The sequence below is a fragment of the Schistocerca nitens genome, chromosome 9 (assembly GCF_023898315.1).
Source record: "Schistocerca nitens isolate TAMUIC-IGC-003100 chromosome 9, iqSchNite1.1, whole genome shotgun sequence".
NCBI classification, from domain to species: domain Eukaryota; kingdom Metazoa; phylum Arthropoda; class Insecta; order Orthoptera; family Acrididae; genus Schistocerca; species Schistocerca nitens.
This window is the reverse complement of record NC_064622.1, coordinates 133884270-133902055: the sequence shown is the minus strand read 5'-3', so window position 1 is coordinate 133902055 and position 17786 is coordinate 133884270. Positions and strand designations below refer to the sequence as shown.

The 17786-nt window shown below is 41.6% G+C and overlaps 1 protein-coding gene across 5 annotated transcripts in view; it reads right to left on the bottom strand.

Moving 5' to 3' along the window:
- The window catches only part of LOC126203617 (tyrosine--tRNA ligase, cytoplasmic), a 115327-nt gene that overhangs the window by 68710 nt on the left and 28831 nt on the right, over positions 1-17786 (bottom strand). For all 5 annotated transcript variants that reach the window (XM_049937985.1, XM_049937986.1, XM_049937983.1 and 2 more), the window contains one exon: positions 647-822. In XM_049937985.1, coding sequence (XP_049793942.1) covers positions 647-822 — 176 coding nt within the window. The remainder of the gene's footprint in view (positions 1-646; positions 823-17786) is intronic.

Below are 17786 nucleotides of genomic sequence, written 5' to 3'. Positions count from 1 at the left end.
CTACATTACAAATAGTCTTTTACCACTACCCACATTCCAAAAAACAACACAGAAATGTGGTAGATATTGTCAGTGTTGTGTTAGATCTCTGTTTGTACATATTAAGGATGGCATGTAAAGGATGACAACCTTTACTGATATGCTCAACTCACCCTAACCTGTGGCCATGTAAATAAGACAGGCACAGCTTCGTGCATCCAGAATATTTCTAAAGTATTGAAGCATATCTTTCAACAGTTAATTCTGTAACAGACCAAGATATTTTTGTATGTTGTAACAATGATATACCTATACGTAATGTGTAAGTGTGGGGTGAGATATATTTGTTACATCTGGCAGCTCACTGCGAACAATGTAACTGTCTTCCTTCTATATTATGAGATAGTTTGAATTGAAAACAGAGTAATAATTTTAATACACTTCTGGGCAGCAGTGTGAAATTTAAATATAATCTTTTTCGACCTACTGTTACTACTACTGCTACTACTACTACTACTACTACTAATGCTCATACCTCATTACCAACATCCTTATAAAACTGAGAACAGTTTTGACCTTAGAATGTAATATTGATATTTTTATACTAAAGTGATATATACATACATACATACAGACCTAAAGCTAATAAAGAAATGTAGACATTTACCTTGACAGCTGATAGTCAGTGCCCTTGATAAATTTTAGCTTATCCAGTGGTACTCCTATAGAACTCAGCATTGCTTTGATAACATGTTCATAATATTGGGCTCTGAGAGAAAGAAGCTCCCATGGTGCTTTCATATTATCAAGATATGCATGCAAATCCGCAAAAAGAATTGTTACCTGCAGTAAAGAATGTCACTCAGGATCTTTAAAGTCACTGATATTTCCAGGATATCAGAGATTACTAATACACACACACACACACACACACACACACACACACACACACACACACACACAAAAATAATAATAATATCAAATGACTCAACTAGTTAAACTGACCAGATATTGTGCAAACAGGATAACAGCCAATACATTATTAAATGATCTAATGCAAACCGTATTACAGTGTGAGCATCTTTTTCCAGGCTTCTTGGGATCTAGTTCTTAATTAGAAGAAGACTTACAGCCTCTATGGTTTTGTGTTCTAATCTTAGTAATGAAAAAAAAAAATAGTATGTGAATCAGCACTGTACAGCCTACTGCTAAATGGTGTGGTTCATTTTGATTTACTGTGTACTGTTTATTTGTGGTAAAAAATGAAAAAGTAGTTTGCTGGACCATTGTAAGCACTATGCAGAATTCATTCTTGGGAAAACAAATCTCACTATTCACAATGTAGCTTACTGCCCTACACACTCACAATGTGACCTTAGCAACTGACCCTCTTCAATTTTCATCATACTTATACACTGAAGAGCCAAAGGAACTGGTATAGGCATGCGTATTCAAATACAGACACATGTAAACAGGCAGAAAACGGCACTGCAGTCAGCAACGCCTATATGAGACAACAAGTATCTGGCACAGTTGTGAGATCGGTTACTGCTGCTACAATGGCTGGTTTTCAAGATTGAAGTGAGTTTGAAGGTCGTGTTACAGTCATCGCTCTAGTGATTTGAGTCACAGCATCTGGGAGGTAGCAATGAAGTGGGGATTTTCCCATCTGACTATTTCACGAGTGTACCATGAATATCAGAAATCTGATAAAACACCAAATCTCCAACATCGCTGCAGCCGGAAAAAGATCCTGCAAGAACGGAACCAACAATGACTGAAGAGAATCGTTCAACGTGACAGAAGTGCACCACTTCCATGAACTGCTGCAGATTTCAGTGCTGGGCCATCAACAAATGTCAGTGTGTGACTCATTGAATGAAACGTCATCGATATGGGCTTTTGGAGCTGAAGGCCCACTCATATACTCTTGATGACCGCATGACACAAAGCTTTGCGCCTCACCTGGGCCCACCAACACTGACATTGAACTGTTGATGACTGGAAACATGTTGCCTGGTCAAACGAGTCTCATTTCAAATTGTATCAAGTGGATGTACGTGTACAGGTATGGAGACAACCTCATGAATCCATGGACCCTGCATGTTAGCAGGGGACTGGTTAAGCAGGTGGAGGCTCTGAAATGGTGTGGGGCATGTGCAGTTGGACTGATATGGGACCCCTGATACGTCTAGATATGACTCTGACAGGTGACTTGTACATAAGCATCCTGTCTGATGACCTGTATCCATTCATGACCATTTTGCATTCTGATGTACTTCGGCAATTCCAGCAAGACAATGCGACACCCCGCAAATCCAGTATTGCTACAGAGTGGCTCCAGGAACACTTTTCAGAGTTTAAACACTTCCGTTGGCCACCAAGGTCTCCAGACATACTGCTCACAAGGGAACCTCCCCATTGCACCCCCCTCAGATTTAGTTATAATTTGGCACAGGGACAGGCCTTGAAAAACTGAACACAGATCAATCGAGAAAACAGGAAGAAGTTGTGTGGAACTATGAAAAAAATAAGCAAAATATACAAACTGAGTAGTCCATGCGCAAGGTAAGCAACATCAAGGAAAGTGTGAGCTTACGAGCGCCTTGGTCCCGTGGTTAGCGTGAGAAGCTGCGGAATGAGAGGTCCTTGGTTCAAGTCTTCTCTTGAGTGAAAAGTTTAATTTTTTATTTTCAGACAATTGTCAAAGTTCAGGCACTCACACATAGTCAACTTCGCTCTCCAAAAGTCCAAGCCATGTTCAGATTTGCTTGGACATATGCAGGATTTGACGGTCTACACACAGAAACATTTGAAAACATAAAAAACATATGTTTTGACAGAGCACAGGGAAAACTGTGCGACTGTGAAACTGCTGCATTCATTTGTTGCAGTTTATCTGAGAAACTCTTATGTTTCCATCACTTTTTTGGGAGTGATTATCACATCCCCAAGAAAACCTAAATCGGGCAAGGTAGAAGAATATTTTTACCCATTCACCAAGTGTGCAAGTTAGGTGCGTCGACAACATATTCCTGTCATGTGACGCACATGCCGTCACCAGTGTCGTATAGAATATATCAGACGCGTTTTCCTGTGGAGGAATCGGTTGACCTATGACTTTGCGATCAAATGTTTTCGGTTCCTATTGGAGAGGCACGTCCTTTCGTCTACTAATCACATGGTTTTGCGGTGCGGTCCCAAACACAGACACTAAACTTATTACAGTGAACAGAGATGTCAATGAATGAACGGACAGATCGTAAGTTTGTGAAAATAAAGAAAGTAAAATTTTCACTCGAGGGAAGACTCGAACCAAGGACCTCTCGTTCAGCAGTTGCTCACTCTAACCACGGCGCTCCTCAGCGCATAATGTCCTTGATGTTGCCTATCTTTCGCATGGACTACTCAGTTTGTATATTTTGCTTATTTTTTTCATAGTTCCACACAACTTCTTCCTGTTTTCGCGATTGATCTGTGTTCAGTTTTTCAAGGCCTATCCACTGTGTCAATTTATAACTAAATCTGAGGGGGGTGCGATGGGGAGGTTCCCTTGTCAGAAGAGATCTCCGACCCTTCATATCATATGATATATGACAGCCCTGTAGGATTCATGGTGTCAATTCCCTCTAGCACTACTTCTGACATTAGTCAAGTCCACACCGTGTCCTGTTGCGGTACTTCTGAGTGCTTGCTGGGTCCCTACACAATATTAGGCAGGTGTACCAGTTTCTTTAGCTCTTCAGTGTAAGGTGTGAAGTTCAGTACCTGGGTATAAATCTCGTAAGTGTACAATGAAATTCTTTAAAAAACGATCTTTGAAGAACAGAAGGTTTCCAAGTGCTGTTGTGTATCAAATGTTTTGAACTAATTAACATAGTCACTGGTAGCTGAGTGCGTAGAGCAGAAAACTTTTAATCATAATGTCAATGTTTAAATCTCACTAGTAGCAACTACTTTTAAAATTTTTCTTTCAATTTCATATTTGTTAAATATGTAAATGTAAATTAACATATACTGAATCACATTTTTAAAATAAAAATAACATCATTTCTATTTTTAATTACTAATCATATAAAAATGCAATTACTGAAATAAATAAAAATTTGGTACAAACATGCAAAACATTAAATGGCTTCAGTTGCCTGCAACTGCAGTTGCGTGCGCACTGGAGAGAGAGAGAGAGAGAGAGAGAGAGAGAGAGAGAGAGAGAGAGAGAGTGTCTGTGTGTGTGTGTTGACAAAGGCCCATGGCCGAAAGCTTTAATTGTGAGTGTCTTTTTGTTGTATCTATCTGCGACTCAGCATCTCCGCTACATGGTGAGTAGCAACTTTCCTTCTCATAATATTGTTACATTCCAGCCTGGATTTTAAATTGTTTGAAACATTAAATATAGAATGAAATACATTTTTATTTCTAAAGATTGAACTGTATTACTGACGTATACAATTTTTTTCATTTAAAAGTAAAGCATATAGGAAGTACCAAAGTTTAATTTATTTTGTTATGAACAGTAACTTTTTTAAAAATGTTACTTTTATTTTTAAAAATATGATTAAATATTTGTCACTTAACATTTCCATTTGATAATAAATACAGAATGAAAGTTACAACTATACAGATTCAAACCAATAGCTTTATGGTTCAAATGGCTCTGAGCACTATGGGACTTAACATCTATGGTCATCAGTCCCCTAGAGCTTAGAACTACTTAAACCTAACTAACCTAAGGACATCACACAACACCCAGTCATCACGAGGCAGAGAAAATCCCTGACCCCGCCGGGAAAATAGCTTTATGATTGCAAGATTTTTACAGTGGTCAATCAGTTACTAACAAGTATGTTAATTACAGTAGTAGATGATTTGTACTTTACATCACTTGGAAATCTAATTTTCAAAGTTTATTTCTAGCAGCACTGTACTGCTTTATAAAACTGATATTTGGGCACTGAACTTCAAATCCTGTAAGTATGAATAAAATTGGACAGACTCCGTCCCTAAGGTGACCTTGTCAGTGACAAACACAAAATATGAGAATGTGAGTGAGACTTGCTTCCCTTTTCCCCACTGAGTACAATTGTAAAATGAACCAACAAAACGTGCATGTGCTGTACATAAATTTCACAACATGGAAGGAATATAAATATAGTACATCTTCCTAAAAGGTTTAGGAAAAATTACAAACACAGAAGTGAACTAAATGCTGATAGGATTGAATTCTTTCTATTACTGAGATTAGATTTTGGATTCTTTCAATAAATTACAAAACCAAGTACTCAAATTTTCATAGCAGACATCAAAAATCATTCTAAATAAGATAAAAATATTATCACAATAAACATTCAACATCTTGCAAAGGCTGAGATCATTAGCACCACAAAATAAATCGGTGTATAAAAGGTAGGGAGACGAACTTGTGAGATACTATTTCAATCTACTGATCTTACTGAGTCTTTCATTGCATATCACCACATTTCAAAAGTCAAGTTGTTTATTAGAGACATTTTCCTGTGAGAAACAATCTAAATTTCATGACAGGGTTTTCAAATGTATGTTGTTAAAATGTTGTTGTATGTTGTTATGTGTTATATCGCATATACTAACAACGGAAAAACCAGGATGGAGTATAACAACATTATGAAAAAGAAAGTTGCTACTCACCATATAGTGGAGATGCTGAGTCGCAGATAGGCGCAACAAAAAGACTCTCGCAATTAAAGCTTTCTGCCATTAAGACCTTCATCAACAATAGACCACACACACACACACACACACACACACACACACACACACACACACGCGCGCGCGCGCGCTCACACACACAGGTGCAGTCTCAGGCAAATGGGTGGCAGTAAGAAGGAGGCTGGGGTGGGGAGGGGGGGGATAGTATGGTGGGGGTGGTGGACAGATAAGTGCTTCAGGTTAGACAGAGGGCAGGGGAGAGGTGTGGAAGGGGGTGGGAAGGGGGAAGTAGTGCAGAAAGAGAGAAATAATGGAGAAATGGTGGAATGACGGCTGTGTAGTGCTGGAATGGAAACAAGGAAGAGGCTGGATGGATGAGGACAGTGACTAATGAAGGTTGAGGCCGAGAGTGTTACAGGAAAATAGGATGTATTACAGGGATAGTTCCCACCAATGCAATTCAGAAAAGCTCGTGTTTGAGGGAAGGATCCATTTGGCACAGGCTGCGAAGCAGCCGCTGAAATGAAGGACATCATGTTTGGCAGTGTGTTCAACAACCAAGCCCAAACCTCCTGGCAATACCTTCTCTCCATCCGCAAGATTCTCCTGCTATGCAATCCCAAATTCCTGGAACTCATAACACACACTGAAACTCTTGCCCTGCAGGAATTTGAGCAACATGCACAACGCCACCTCAAAAAGCTTTCCATCCTGCTCACTTCCTACTCCTGCCTCGGAATAAATACCACTGTCCACCATCTCAACAACAACCTCCAAACCTCTCCCATGCCCCCTCACAGCTGACAAACCCTGTCTCGCAGACCTACTACACTTATCCCACCCTCCTAAATTCCCTCCCACCACCAAACAGAATCCAGAACCTAAAAAGACCCGCAACACTGTTATGAACCTTTTCTCCAGAAGCCTTAGTCTCTCAGGAATATCAGCCCTTTCCAAAGGCCTCACCTTTTGCCCCACTCCCAAATTCAACCATGCAGGACTAGTTAAAGGCCTTCTGTCCTTCTACTGGTCCCTACAGTGGAAGCACTTTTTCACCACAAACCCCAATCAGACACAACCAAAGACCAATATTGAACCTTGCCTAACTCAGTTCACTCATCCATCTAACTGTGATCCACCCTCACTGCCCCCAAACCACCCCGTTAACTTTCCAGAATTTCTTAACCTCAAACTTTGCCTCACCATAAGTCCCCAAATACCTCAACATGCAGATTCACCTTACATTCATAGAAAGAACCGCAGTCCACCATCTAAAAACTGATCCCAACCTTATAATCCTACCTGCGGACAGACGTTCCACCACTGTTGTTCTGAACTGCAAGGATTACCTGTCAGAAGGACTCCACCAGCTGTCGGATACTTCCACCTACAAACCTTGCCACAGTGACACCATTCCAGTAATCCGGCAGGATCTCCAGTCACTACTCAAATCCTTAGCCAATCCCGGAACTTCTCCCTGTAGTCCATCTCTCTACTCACCTCTACCACTCCTTGCACTCTTACCTTCTCCGTGCTTCCTAAAGTCCACAGACCTTACCACAGAGGACGCTCCATTGTAGCCGGTTACTATGCCCCCACTGAGAGAATCTCTATTCTCGTACACCAACACCTTCAACCTATTACCCGGAACCTACCCACTTATATAAAAGAATACCAACCATTTCCTCCACCAACTCTCCACAGTTCCTGACCATTTACCACACGGTGCCCTGCTCGTCACTATTGATGCCACCACCCTGTATACTAACATTCCTAATGCCCATGGCCTTGCCACTACTGAACACTACCTTTCCCAATGTCCTATGGATTCCAAACCAACAACTTCTTTCCTAGTTGCCATGACCAACTATATCCTTACCCACAATTATTTCTCCTTTGAAGGCATTACCTACAAACAGATCCAGGGTACAGCTACGACCAACCTATTCATGAGCCATCTAGAGCAATCTTTCCTAAAAAACTAGAATTCTAAACCTCCTCACCTGGTTCAGATTCACTGATGACATCTTTGCTGTCTGGATCGAAGGTAAGGACACCCTATCGACATTCCTCCAGAACCTCAACAACTTCTCCCCCATTTGCTTCACCTGGTCCTACTCAACCCAACAAGCCATCTTCACAGATATTGACCTCCACCTCAAAGATATCAAACCCACTAACCAGAAGCAATACCTCCACTTTGACAGATGACACCCATTCCATACCAAGAAGTCCCTTCTGTACAGCCTAGCCGCCCGGGGTCGTCGCATCTGCAGTGACGAGCAGTCGCTGTCAAAATATACTGAGGATCTCACTGAAGCCTTCACTGACCAGTAAGTATTCTCCCAACCTTGTACAAAAATGCATGCATTATCTTTCCAGTCTCCCACCACCTCCCAAAGTCCCACCATCCGGCTACAGAGAAGCATTCCCCTTGTAACTCACTATCACCCAGGACTGGAGCAACTGAATTACATTCTCTGCCAGGGTTTCAATTACCTCTCATCTTGTCCTGAAATGAGAAATGTCCTGCCCACTATCCATCCCACCCCTCCCACAGTGGTATTCCGCCATGCACCGAACCTACACAATATACTCATCCATCCTTACACAACCCCTGCTCCCAATCCCTTGCCTCATGGCTCATACCCCTGTAATAGACCTAGATGCAAGACCTATCCCATACATCCTCCCACCACCACCATCTACTCCAGTCCAGTCACTGACATCACCTATCCCATCAAAGGCAGGGCTACATGTGAAACCAGTCTTGTGGTCTACAAGCTAAGCTGCAACCACTGTGCTGTATTCTATGTAGGCATGACAACCAAAAAGCTGTCTGTCCATATGAATGGTCACCGACAAACTGTGGCCAAGAAACAAGTGCACCACCCTGTTGCCCAACACGCTGCCAAACATGATATCCCTCTTCTCAATGACTGCTTCACAACCTGTGCCATATGGATCCTTCCCACCAACATCAGCTTTTCTGAATTGGGCTATTGGGAACTTTTGCTGCAGTACATCCTATGTTCCTGTAACCCTCCTGGGCTCAACCTTCATTACTCGCTGTCCTCACCCATCCAGTCCCTTCCCTGCTCTTATTCCAGTATTACACAGCTGTCATTCCACCACCACACCCAATATTTTTTTTTCCTCCCTCCCTCTCTTTTTCTGTCTATTTCTCTTCTTTTCCACTACTTCGCCCCCCCCCCCCCCCCCATCTCTCACCTGCCTAACCTGCAGCATTTCACTGTGCGCCATCCCCACCATACTATCCATCCCCCTCCCTGCCCCAGCCTCCTCATCTCCACACAGTTGTCATTCCAGTCATGTACTGGTGCTGCTGCTCGGAGTGTGACTGCGGTTGTCTGAGACTGCAGCCATGTGTGTGTGTGAGTTGCATTTGCAAGTGTGTGTGTATCTATTGGCCGAATGCTTTAAGAGCGAAACTCTTTTTGCTGTGCCTATCTGCGACTCAGTATCTCTGCTGTATGGTGAATAACAACTTTCCTTCTCATAATATTGCTACATTCCATCCTAGATTATCCATTGTTTGATTCTATGATACTAAGATGTTTAAGCCACTATGGTACAGCTTTGACTACATTTGTTAATACAAGAATGCACTGCACCCGGCATATCTTATCAATGAAATAATAAAAGAATGAGTGAGAACTGAGTTACAATTGGCAATTACCACTCGACAATTTTAAGGTTAATAATTGTGGGATCCAAAGGTCATAATAAACTGCAATTTATACTGACTACACATCTTTGGTCCCTCGGGGCATATCAGATACCACATTTTAAGGTAGGCAGGGAAAAAATATGAAGGCATTTGTGACATCCAAATGTAAGAAGTTTCATAAAGTTCAAAATTGTTAGAAGTCTCATTCCTTCTAATTAATATTGCACCAGTAAACTATAACTGAGAAATTAAACCCTACTGAAATTCAGATCAAGATACTTGCTATACAGGTTAACAATTTTACATCTGTAAGCAACTGAGTGTCAGGAAGTTTTTTTCTCAAAGTATCTGTATGGAGTGTAGCCATGTATGCATGTGAAACATGGACGATAAATAGTTTAGACAAGAACTAACTAATGAGAAAGTACTGAACAGAATTAGGGAGAAGAGGAATTTGTGGCACAACTTGACTAGAAGAAGGGATCGGTTGTTTGGACATGTTCTGAGGCATCAAGGGATCACCAATTTAGTGTTGGAGGGCTGCGTGGAGGGTGACAATTGTAGCGGGAGACCAAGAGATGAATACACTACGCAGATTCAGAAGGATGTAGGATGCAGTAGTTACTTGGAGATGAAGAAGCTAGCTCAGGATAGAGTAGCATGGAGAGCTGCATCAAACCAGTCTCTGGACTGAAGACGATGAGGACGACAACAACAACAACAACAACAACAACAACAACAACCAATTGAAATAGCGGGGCTCTTGGAGACTGACAATTGTCTGTATTTCAAATAATAAAAAAGTATCTACAAAATCACTGTTATAGATAATCTATTTAAATTCACGTCTCTTTATACGTCTGCTCTATGATGGCATTAAACAAATTTTGTCCAATACATTAGGCAACACATCTGTGGTCAATTCCATTCAAAATACATGCATTGCACTGGTCAACAAGTGGAAGAATTATGTCACATTTGTCAGTATATGCTAATGGATCATTACATTTGACGATGTGAAACAAGACTTCATGACCCGCATTTCACAATTCAGTAATTATAGCCCCAGCACCACAATTGCTGATGCACAGCATGCTGGCTTGTTCCCCCCTTCTTGCAAAAATGGAGCCCTCTGTTAAAAGTTGACTAACTTCCTGGATCTGGACCCAGTCAGCATTGCTTAACAAGGCAATGTTGGTCAATCCTAACATTCCACTTGTGTCGCCACTTCCTTGTGATGACAATGACATTCAGCTGGAGGTGCTTCCATCCAGACGTCTTGACTGTTGGACAGATCTTAATGTTCCTTTTACTTCTGGCTTCAGCTAACAGAGACTGTGGTCATATGTGTGTGTGTGTGTGTGTGTGTGTGTGTGTGTGTGTGTGTGTGTGTGTGTTGTACCTATCTGCAAGGAAGCATCTCCACTATATGGTGAGTAGCAACTATCTTTTTCATAATATTGTTACTTACAATCAATCTGCAACACAAGACTATTTATTACAAGGCGTCATGTGGAGGATATGGATGGTGTATGTGTACTCTGTCTCCTCAATGTAGGATTATCATCTTTGCTTCCAATAAGCAATGTAGGATATGGTACAAGCCCAAGTAGTGAGTTAATAATTTTTTGGATAGCCCAATCTTCCACATAGATAAAAAAATCCATACAGGTGAGAAAATCCTTACTTGTAAGCTTACAAGTTGGTGTTTTGTGTTATAACATTCATGACTCTTATATTTCACATCCAAGGTCAATATATATTCCAGCTGCATTGTTTTTTGCAGTTTTGGTTACAAGATGTTTGATGTAATCATCTAGACCATTATGAGCTTTAAATGAAGACGAAGTATCCAGTGTTGTTTCAGCCTCTTGACCACAGATGTGGTGTCTTGCCATGACAGGTAGTATTAGTGAGGTAACGGTTGAGTTGCGGCACCCTGGAAATATTCTAAGTCCTGAGGAAGTAGTGGCCGCACAGGCCAGTTGGCGGGCTCAGGCCGCTCGGCAGCGACCATGTGGTCCTGGACGTTAGCTTAGCAACTGTATGAAGCTGCACAATGCTGGTCCAGTCGCGTAGCTGGGAATTCCTTGGTGACACTGTATGCCGAGAGTAAGAGAGACTTCGAGAGTGGAGCGATTTGCGCATGGTTGCGAGAGATAGAAATACTTCAGAGTGCGGACTTGTGAACTTGTGAGATTTCCGAGGTGTCTACAGTGAAGACGTAGTGTGTGTTTAGAAGTGAATATCTCGTGAGCTATGTTGTTGTTCATAGCTAATTACATGCAATAGGAACCTACTGTTTCCGTGTTATTCAAATTATATTTTATTTAACTGCTGGACCATCGACACCAATAAGTGTTTTGCAGAAATATACGGCATTCTCAAAAGTACTTCTGCTATCGTACTCATCATTTAAAGTCGTTAAAATAGCACCCGCAGAGTTTATTTAATTGCAATCTTTCATTTATAAATTTCTATATTAATTCGCAATTGCCGAGTGATAGGAACCTTCGACCATTCGATTCATGTGTGTATTCATATTGTATACTGTAGACTTGGCAGTATTTGGCTTGTAATGTGGCAACTACATATCCCAGCCCCTAGACAATGAAACCAGCCAAAACTTTTGATATTGCAACACGGAGTCGGAGGGTGCGTAGTTATTTCAAAAGCCTGTAATTGGGGGCTCGTCCGAAATTGTGCACTGCAAAGTGGTAATTCCTTTGGTCTATGTTATTCAGCATACTATGTGAAGTTTGAAAACCTTTGCAAAATCAGTAGAGATTTCTGTAGGGTGAACCTCTCACAAAACACAGTATGAGATCGATTTTTTCTTCCGCAAGTAGGTCATTGGAAATAGTGAAGTTACGCAGTAATTTTCACAACTAACACATGCTATCGACAGAGGTCCTAATCCGTCACATTAAAGGCAATTTGCGTGGGAGCTCAGAGTCTAAATAAGTTGAGTGCAGGGAACACTAGTGGTTAGCGCGCTTAACGGACAGCAGCTACAATTACGAGGGTAATCCCAAAAGGAAGGTCTCCTATTTTTTATAAGTATAGACCTGTTTATTTCTACAATGGTTTACATCAGTTTACAGCTTGAACATTTTTTGAAATAATCACCATTTATGTCGATGCATTTTTTGTAGACGCTGTGGCATTTTTTGTATGCCCATGTCATACCAGCTCGCTGCCATGCTGTTCAGAAAGTTATGAACCTCTTCTTTCACCTTGTCGTCAGAGCTGAATCGCTTTCCGGCCAAATGTTCTTTTAACCTTGGGATCAGGTGATAGTCACTGGGCACCAAGTCAGGTCTATAGGGTGCGTGGGTAATTATGTTCCACTGAAATTGTTGCAGGAGAGCAACTGTTTGCCGAGCGATGTGTGGGCGAGCGTTGTCATGGAGAATGTGTATGCCCTTGCTCAACATTCCTCTTCTCCGCTTCTGAATTGCTCATTTGAGTTTTTACATAGCCTCACAGTACCTGTCTACGTTAATTATGGTCCCAGTGATTCAGCTCCAACAACGAGATGAAACTTCGATAATTTTCTGAACAGCATGGCAGCGAGCTGGTATGACATGGGCATACAAAAACTGCCAAAAATGCATTGACAGTAATAGTAATTATGTCCAAAAATAGCTAAATGTTCAAGCTGTAAACTGATGTAAACCATTGTAGAAATAAACAGGTCTATGTACTTTTGGGATTACCCTCGTACATAAGGCGACTTTTTCAGAGGTGGACGCAGTCCAGCAGGAGTATGATAGCAGCATCTTTGAGTACTCCAGGGCCATCTTCAGTGTTGTCTTCCACTACAACCGATGGCATCACCATGGCAGAGGGAACCATCTCAGATCAGATATGTGCCTGCGCAAATATTGAGTCCGACTCTCAAGTTCAAGCTCCACTAATAGATCTTGCGAATATAAAACAGTCACCTAGTACATGTAATTCTGATAACGCATGTGAGCTGGTTAGTCTGAAATCAGAGTGCGAAAGTGTAACTAGTAGGAATTTAGGCAAGGGGAATGAATATGGGAGAGAGATGATGTATCAGCTAATGCAAATGATCCAGGGAATGGCAAATAATATCAGTACAATTCAAACAGTTACGGATAAAATTTGGACTGATATGGGTACAATGCGAACTGAAATACTGTCCACTATGAAAGAGAAAGTTGAAAAAAATTGGGGGTAATCTTGAAAAAGCAACTGATGATAAATTAAAATGTGTTCAAGTGGATATGGGGAAAATTACAGACGGAGTTGTAATAGTAAAATCTAAAATCGAATCAGTGGAAATAGATCTTGGGGAAAAAATGAATAAGATGCAGACGGAACTTTGGGGCGAGGTGATCAACTGTATAGAAGCGCAAGATGCTCATAAAAGCGATATAAATTTGGCAATTAGTGACATTGCCAATCGTGTAGATGACAGGGAGAAAGAAGTGAGCAAAATTAAAGATAAAATAGAGTCCAGTATCACTAGTGAAAATGAATTTAAAAAACAAATGCAGCAGATAAAAAAGTGATTTAAATTCATTAGCCTCCCAACAGGCCACACTGGTTATAAATATCCCTTGGGCAAATACCGGATCTGTGAAATGTTCCACAGATGACAAAAGATATCACCCAGTAAATTTCTTGGCTGTGTGTAGGGACACTTGTACACGGCATGCCAGACAAAGCGAAAATAAAATACGTTAAACAGCATTTGGAGGGAGACCCACAGTCTTGGGCAAATGTTAGATGTAGTTCGTGAAAATCATGCAAAGAGTTTGAAAAGTGCTTTTTGAATAAATTTTGGAGCAAGGCAAAACAGACGCAGATCCAAAATGAATTCTTAAACGGGCCGAGTTACAGGTATGATAATGGGACGATGAGAGATTTTTTCAAGTGCAAACATGGCAAACTTATGCATGTGAAAAATCCATTGGGGGTTTTAATGGAAATCACCACCTTAAAAAGGCAATTACCCGAAGATTTGCAATGGGAGCTTGTCCACAGTCCATGTGATTCCGTGGATGAATTTCTAGAGTTTGTTGAAAAATTAGAGAGGGCTTTGAAGTTCAAACCTCAGAGAAAATTGGGTGGTAGTTATCAAAATGGTAATCCAAATAACCACCACCAAAATAATAATCGTGAGAGAAATCAAAGGAATCCTCAGGGAGATAGTAGCTGGAATGAGGAGAATGGTCGAAAAACGAACAGGAGTGGTAACTTCTGTGAACGGGATCTGAGTAAAGAACGCAGATTTGATGGGAGAAAATCGCGCGAAGTTCAATCGCATAACAACTGGTTGGGAAACTGATGTTCACCAATCTCAGGTCCGGGGATGGCGATCTGAACAGGCGATGAAAAGGACTGGAGATAATGGTAATGGGAGGAATGTTGATAGGTTTGGAGAAAGGCAACCAAAATGTAATATGGAGAATGTTAAAGAGAAAGGCTATATAGGTGGCTCTTTCAATAAAAGCACGTGCTAACGGTGGAAGCATTGATTTGAGAGAGATTTCAGTAAAAGTAATGGGAATAAATTTGCGGGGAATGATGTAAGTTATGAATGTGTAATGAATGAGTGTGTGAATGGCGATGAATGGAAAGATTCAGTGGTTCAAAAAGAAGTTAAAGAGGAGATGGATTTTGTGAAACCAAAATGTGTGGAGAGTTCTGAAGAGGTATTAGCAAATAGTAGCAATTGCAGTAAGGAGGGTGTTGTAGTAGCAAGTACTTGTGAGTCAGTGAAAAGCGTTGATGTTAGTGAAGGCAGCGTAGCTTTGGTTTCACCAGGTGCAAGTGAGGGTGATTGTGTTTCAACGGAAAGCGTCAATGTTACTGAGGGAGGCTTAGCATTGGTCGCCAGTAGTTGAAGTTAAAAATGTATCGGCGGAGGTAGTTTATTTCTGTTTAAAGGAACAGAGTAATGGTAATCTATGTAATAATGTAAAAGCTACTGGTATTGATACTTCGAAGGAAGGAATTTACACGTTTCTAGGCACGAATGAAGGTGAAACGAAACTTATTGATGAATGTGTGGAACTAAAACGTTTGTCAGAGTGTGGTCGGGAGAAAGTACATAAAGTACGATCGGTGGTTAATCTGTATGAAAAGTGTGTAGAAATGGCAAAGTGTGCTGATTCTTGTCCAATCACGGCGGAATGTAGCAAGGCTGGAAGTCCCAAAATTGCACGACAAGGTAGCAGCAATTTGTGTAATGTAGCGGCAGAGGATAAAGTTGAGTGCGATTCACGTAAAGTTAATTTGTCGACGGGGCAAAGTAAGGTTTCTGACGTGAATTTATCTAGTGATTTAAATGGTGAATCAGCAGATAAGGTTGCTGAGATGAATATTTATGGTGATAATGGCTTAGGTATCAATGTATTGTTTCAGAAAGATAAAGTGTTTAACAGTGACTTGATGTGTAATTTTGTTGAAGCTGCAAGTGGCAATATTTTGGAGGAGAAAAACAGTAAAGTTGTGCATGCTGTGGGTAGTGAATCGGTGAAATGTGTGGAAGCACTAACAGAAAGTTTAGAGAGGGCTGAAGTAAATAGTGTGGATGGCGATAATTTGTGTAATGATGTTTGTACAAATTGGTATATGAAGGAGGAGTGTAATTCTAGTGAGACTGGTTGGCGTTGGTACGGTAGAACGTTACGGTCATTGCTGCTGCATATGTGGCAACGAGAGAGGTTTAAAATTGCTAAGGGTATATAGAGAAAGCGCACAAGTGAAAAGCTGTTCTAATCTGTAATTAGTGGTAGTAAATTAGGAGGGATAATTTGTATGTTTACTCAGGGATTCATTAGCAATTCGTTGGTTTATTGCGGCACTGTATGTGTGCAAAAGGGGGATGTTTAGGCACTGAGGGCGTGTGGAGGTCAGTGACCTTGTGGATTTAATTAAATATGTATTGATTTATGCTTTGTATAAGAGTGTGGCAAAGAATTTAGTGGTCAATTTGAAGGGTATTAAAATTGTAATTGTATGTGCATGGTAATTTTTGGTGCGTGGAGGTAGAAATGATTGATTAAAGTCAATTAAATAGAACTTAAGAAATCTGAGCTTATTGTGATACAGTCATTTGCCTTGTGACTTTGTTCTACAATATTGTTTTCCACTGGAGGGAATCTTTAGCGAGGATCCTGGCTGGTTTGGGAAATGGTTTGTTGATGGGTTTCTACTTTTGGTTTTCATTTTAGACAGATTTGTCGCGATAAACGGTGGAGCTTGGAATTCAGAGGCAGACACAATTTCTGCGAGGCACTTGATCAAAAGATTGATGCGAGTTGATCAATAGTTTGTGCTAAAATCCGTTTGAGTGTGTGTAGTGTGATGGGAGAGGGAAAAAAAAAAAATTGTGGAAGAAGGCGCCTTAGTGCCGAGTGAGTGGCACAAGAAATGCTTACAAAACTGCACATAAGGGAAAGTGCATTTAAAAAATTTATATCTCGTCCGGCAATGGCAAAGAAAGCGTTTCTGAAGAAGAGAAATCTGTTAACATCGAGTATAGATATAGTGTAAGGAAGTTGGTTCTGAAAGTACACTCCTGGAAATTGAAATAAGAACACCGTGAATTCATTGTCCCAGGAAGGGGAAACTTTATTGACACATTCCTGGGGTCAGATACATCACATGATCACACTGACAGAACCACAGGCACAGACACAGGCAACAGAGCATGCACAATGTCGGCACTAGTACAGTGTATATCCACCTTTCGCAGCAATGCAGGCTGCTATTCTCCCATGGAGACGATCATAGAGATGCTGGATGTAGTCCTGTGGAACGGCTTGCCATGCCATTTCCACCTGGCGCCTCAGTTGGACCAGCGTTCGTGCTGGACGTGCAGACCGCGTGAGACGACGCTTCATCCAGTCCCAAACATACTCGATGGGGGACAGATCCGGAGATCTTGCTGGCCAGGGTAGTTGACTTACACCTTCTAGAGCACGTTGGGTGGCACGGGATACATGCGGACGTGCATTGTCCTGTTGGAACAGCAAGTTGCCTTGCCGGTCTAGGAATGGTAGAACGATGGGTTCGATGACGGTTTGGATGTACCGTGCACTATTCAGTGTCCCCTCGACGATCACCAGTGGTGTACGGCCAGTGTAGGAGATCGCTCCCCACACCGTGATGCCGGGTGTTGGCCCTGTGTGCCTCGGTCATATGCAGTCCTGATTGTGGCGCTCACCTGCACGGCGCCAAACACGCATACGACCATCATTGGCACCAAGGCAGAAGCGACTCTCATCGCTGAAGACGACACGTCTCCATTCGTCCCTCCATTCACGCCTGTCGCGACACCACTGGAGGCGGGCTGCACGATGTTGGGGCGTGAGCGGAAGACGGCCTAACGGTGTGCGGGACCGTAGCCCAGCTTCATGGAGACGGTTGCGAATGGTCCTCGCCGATACCC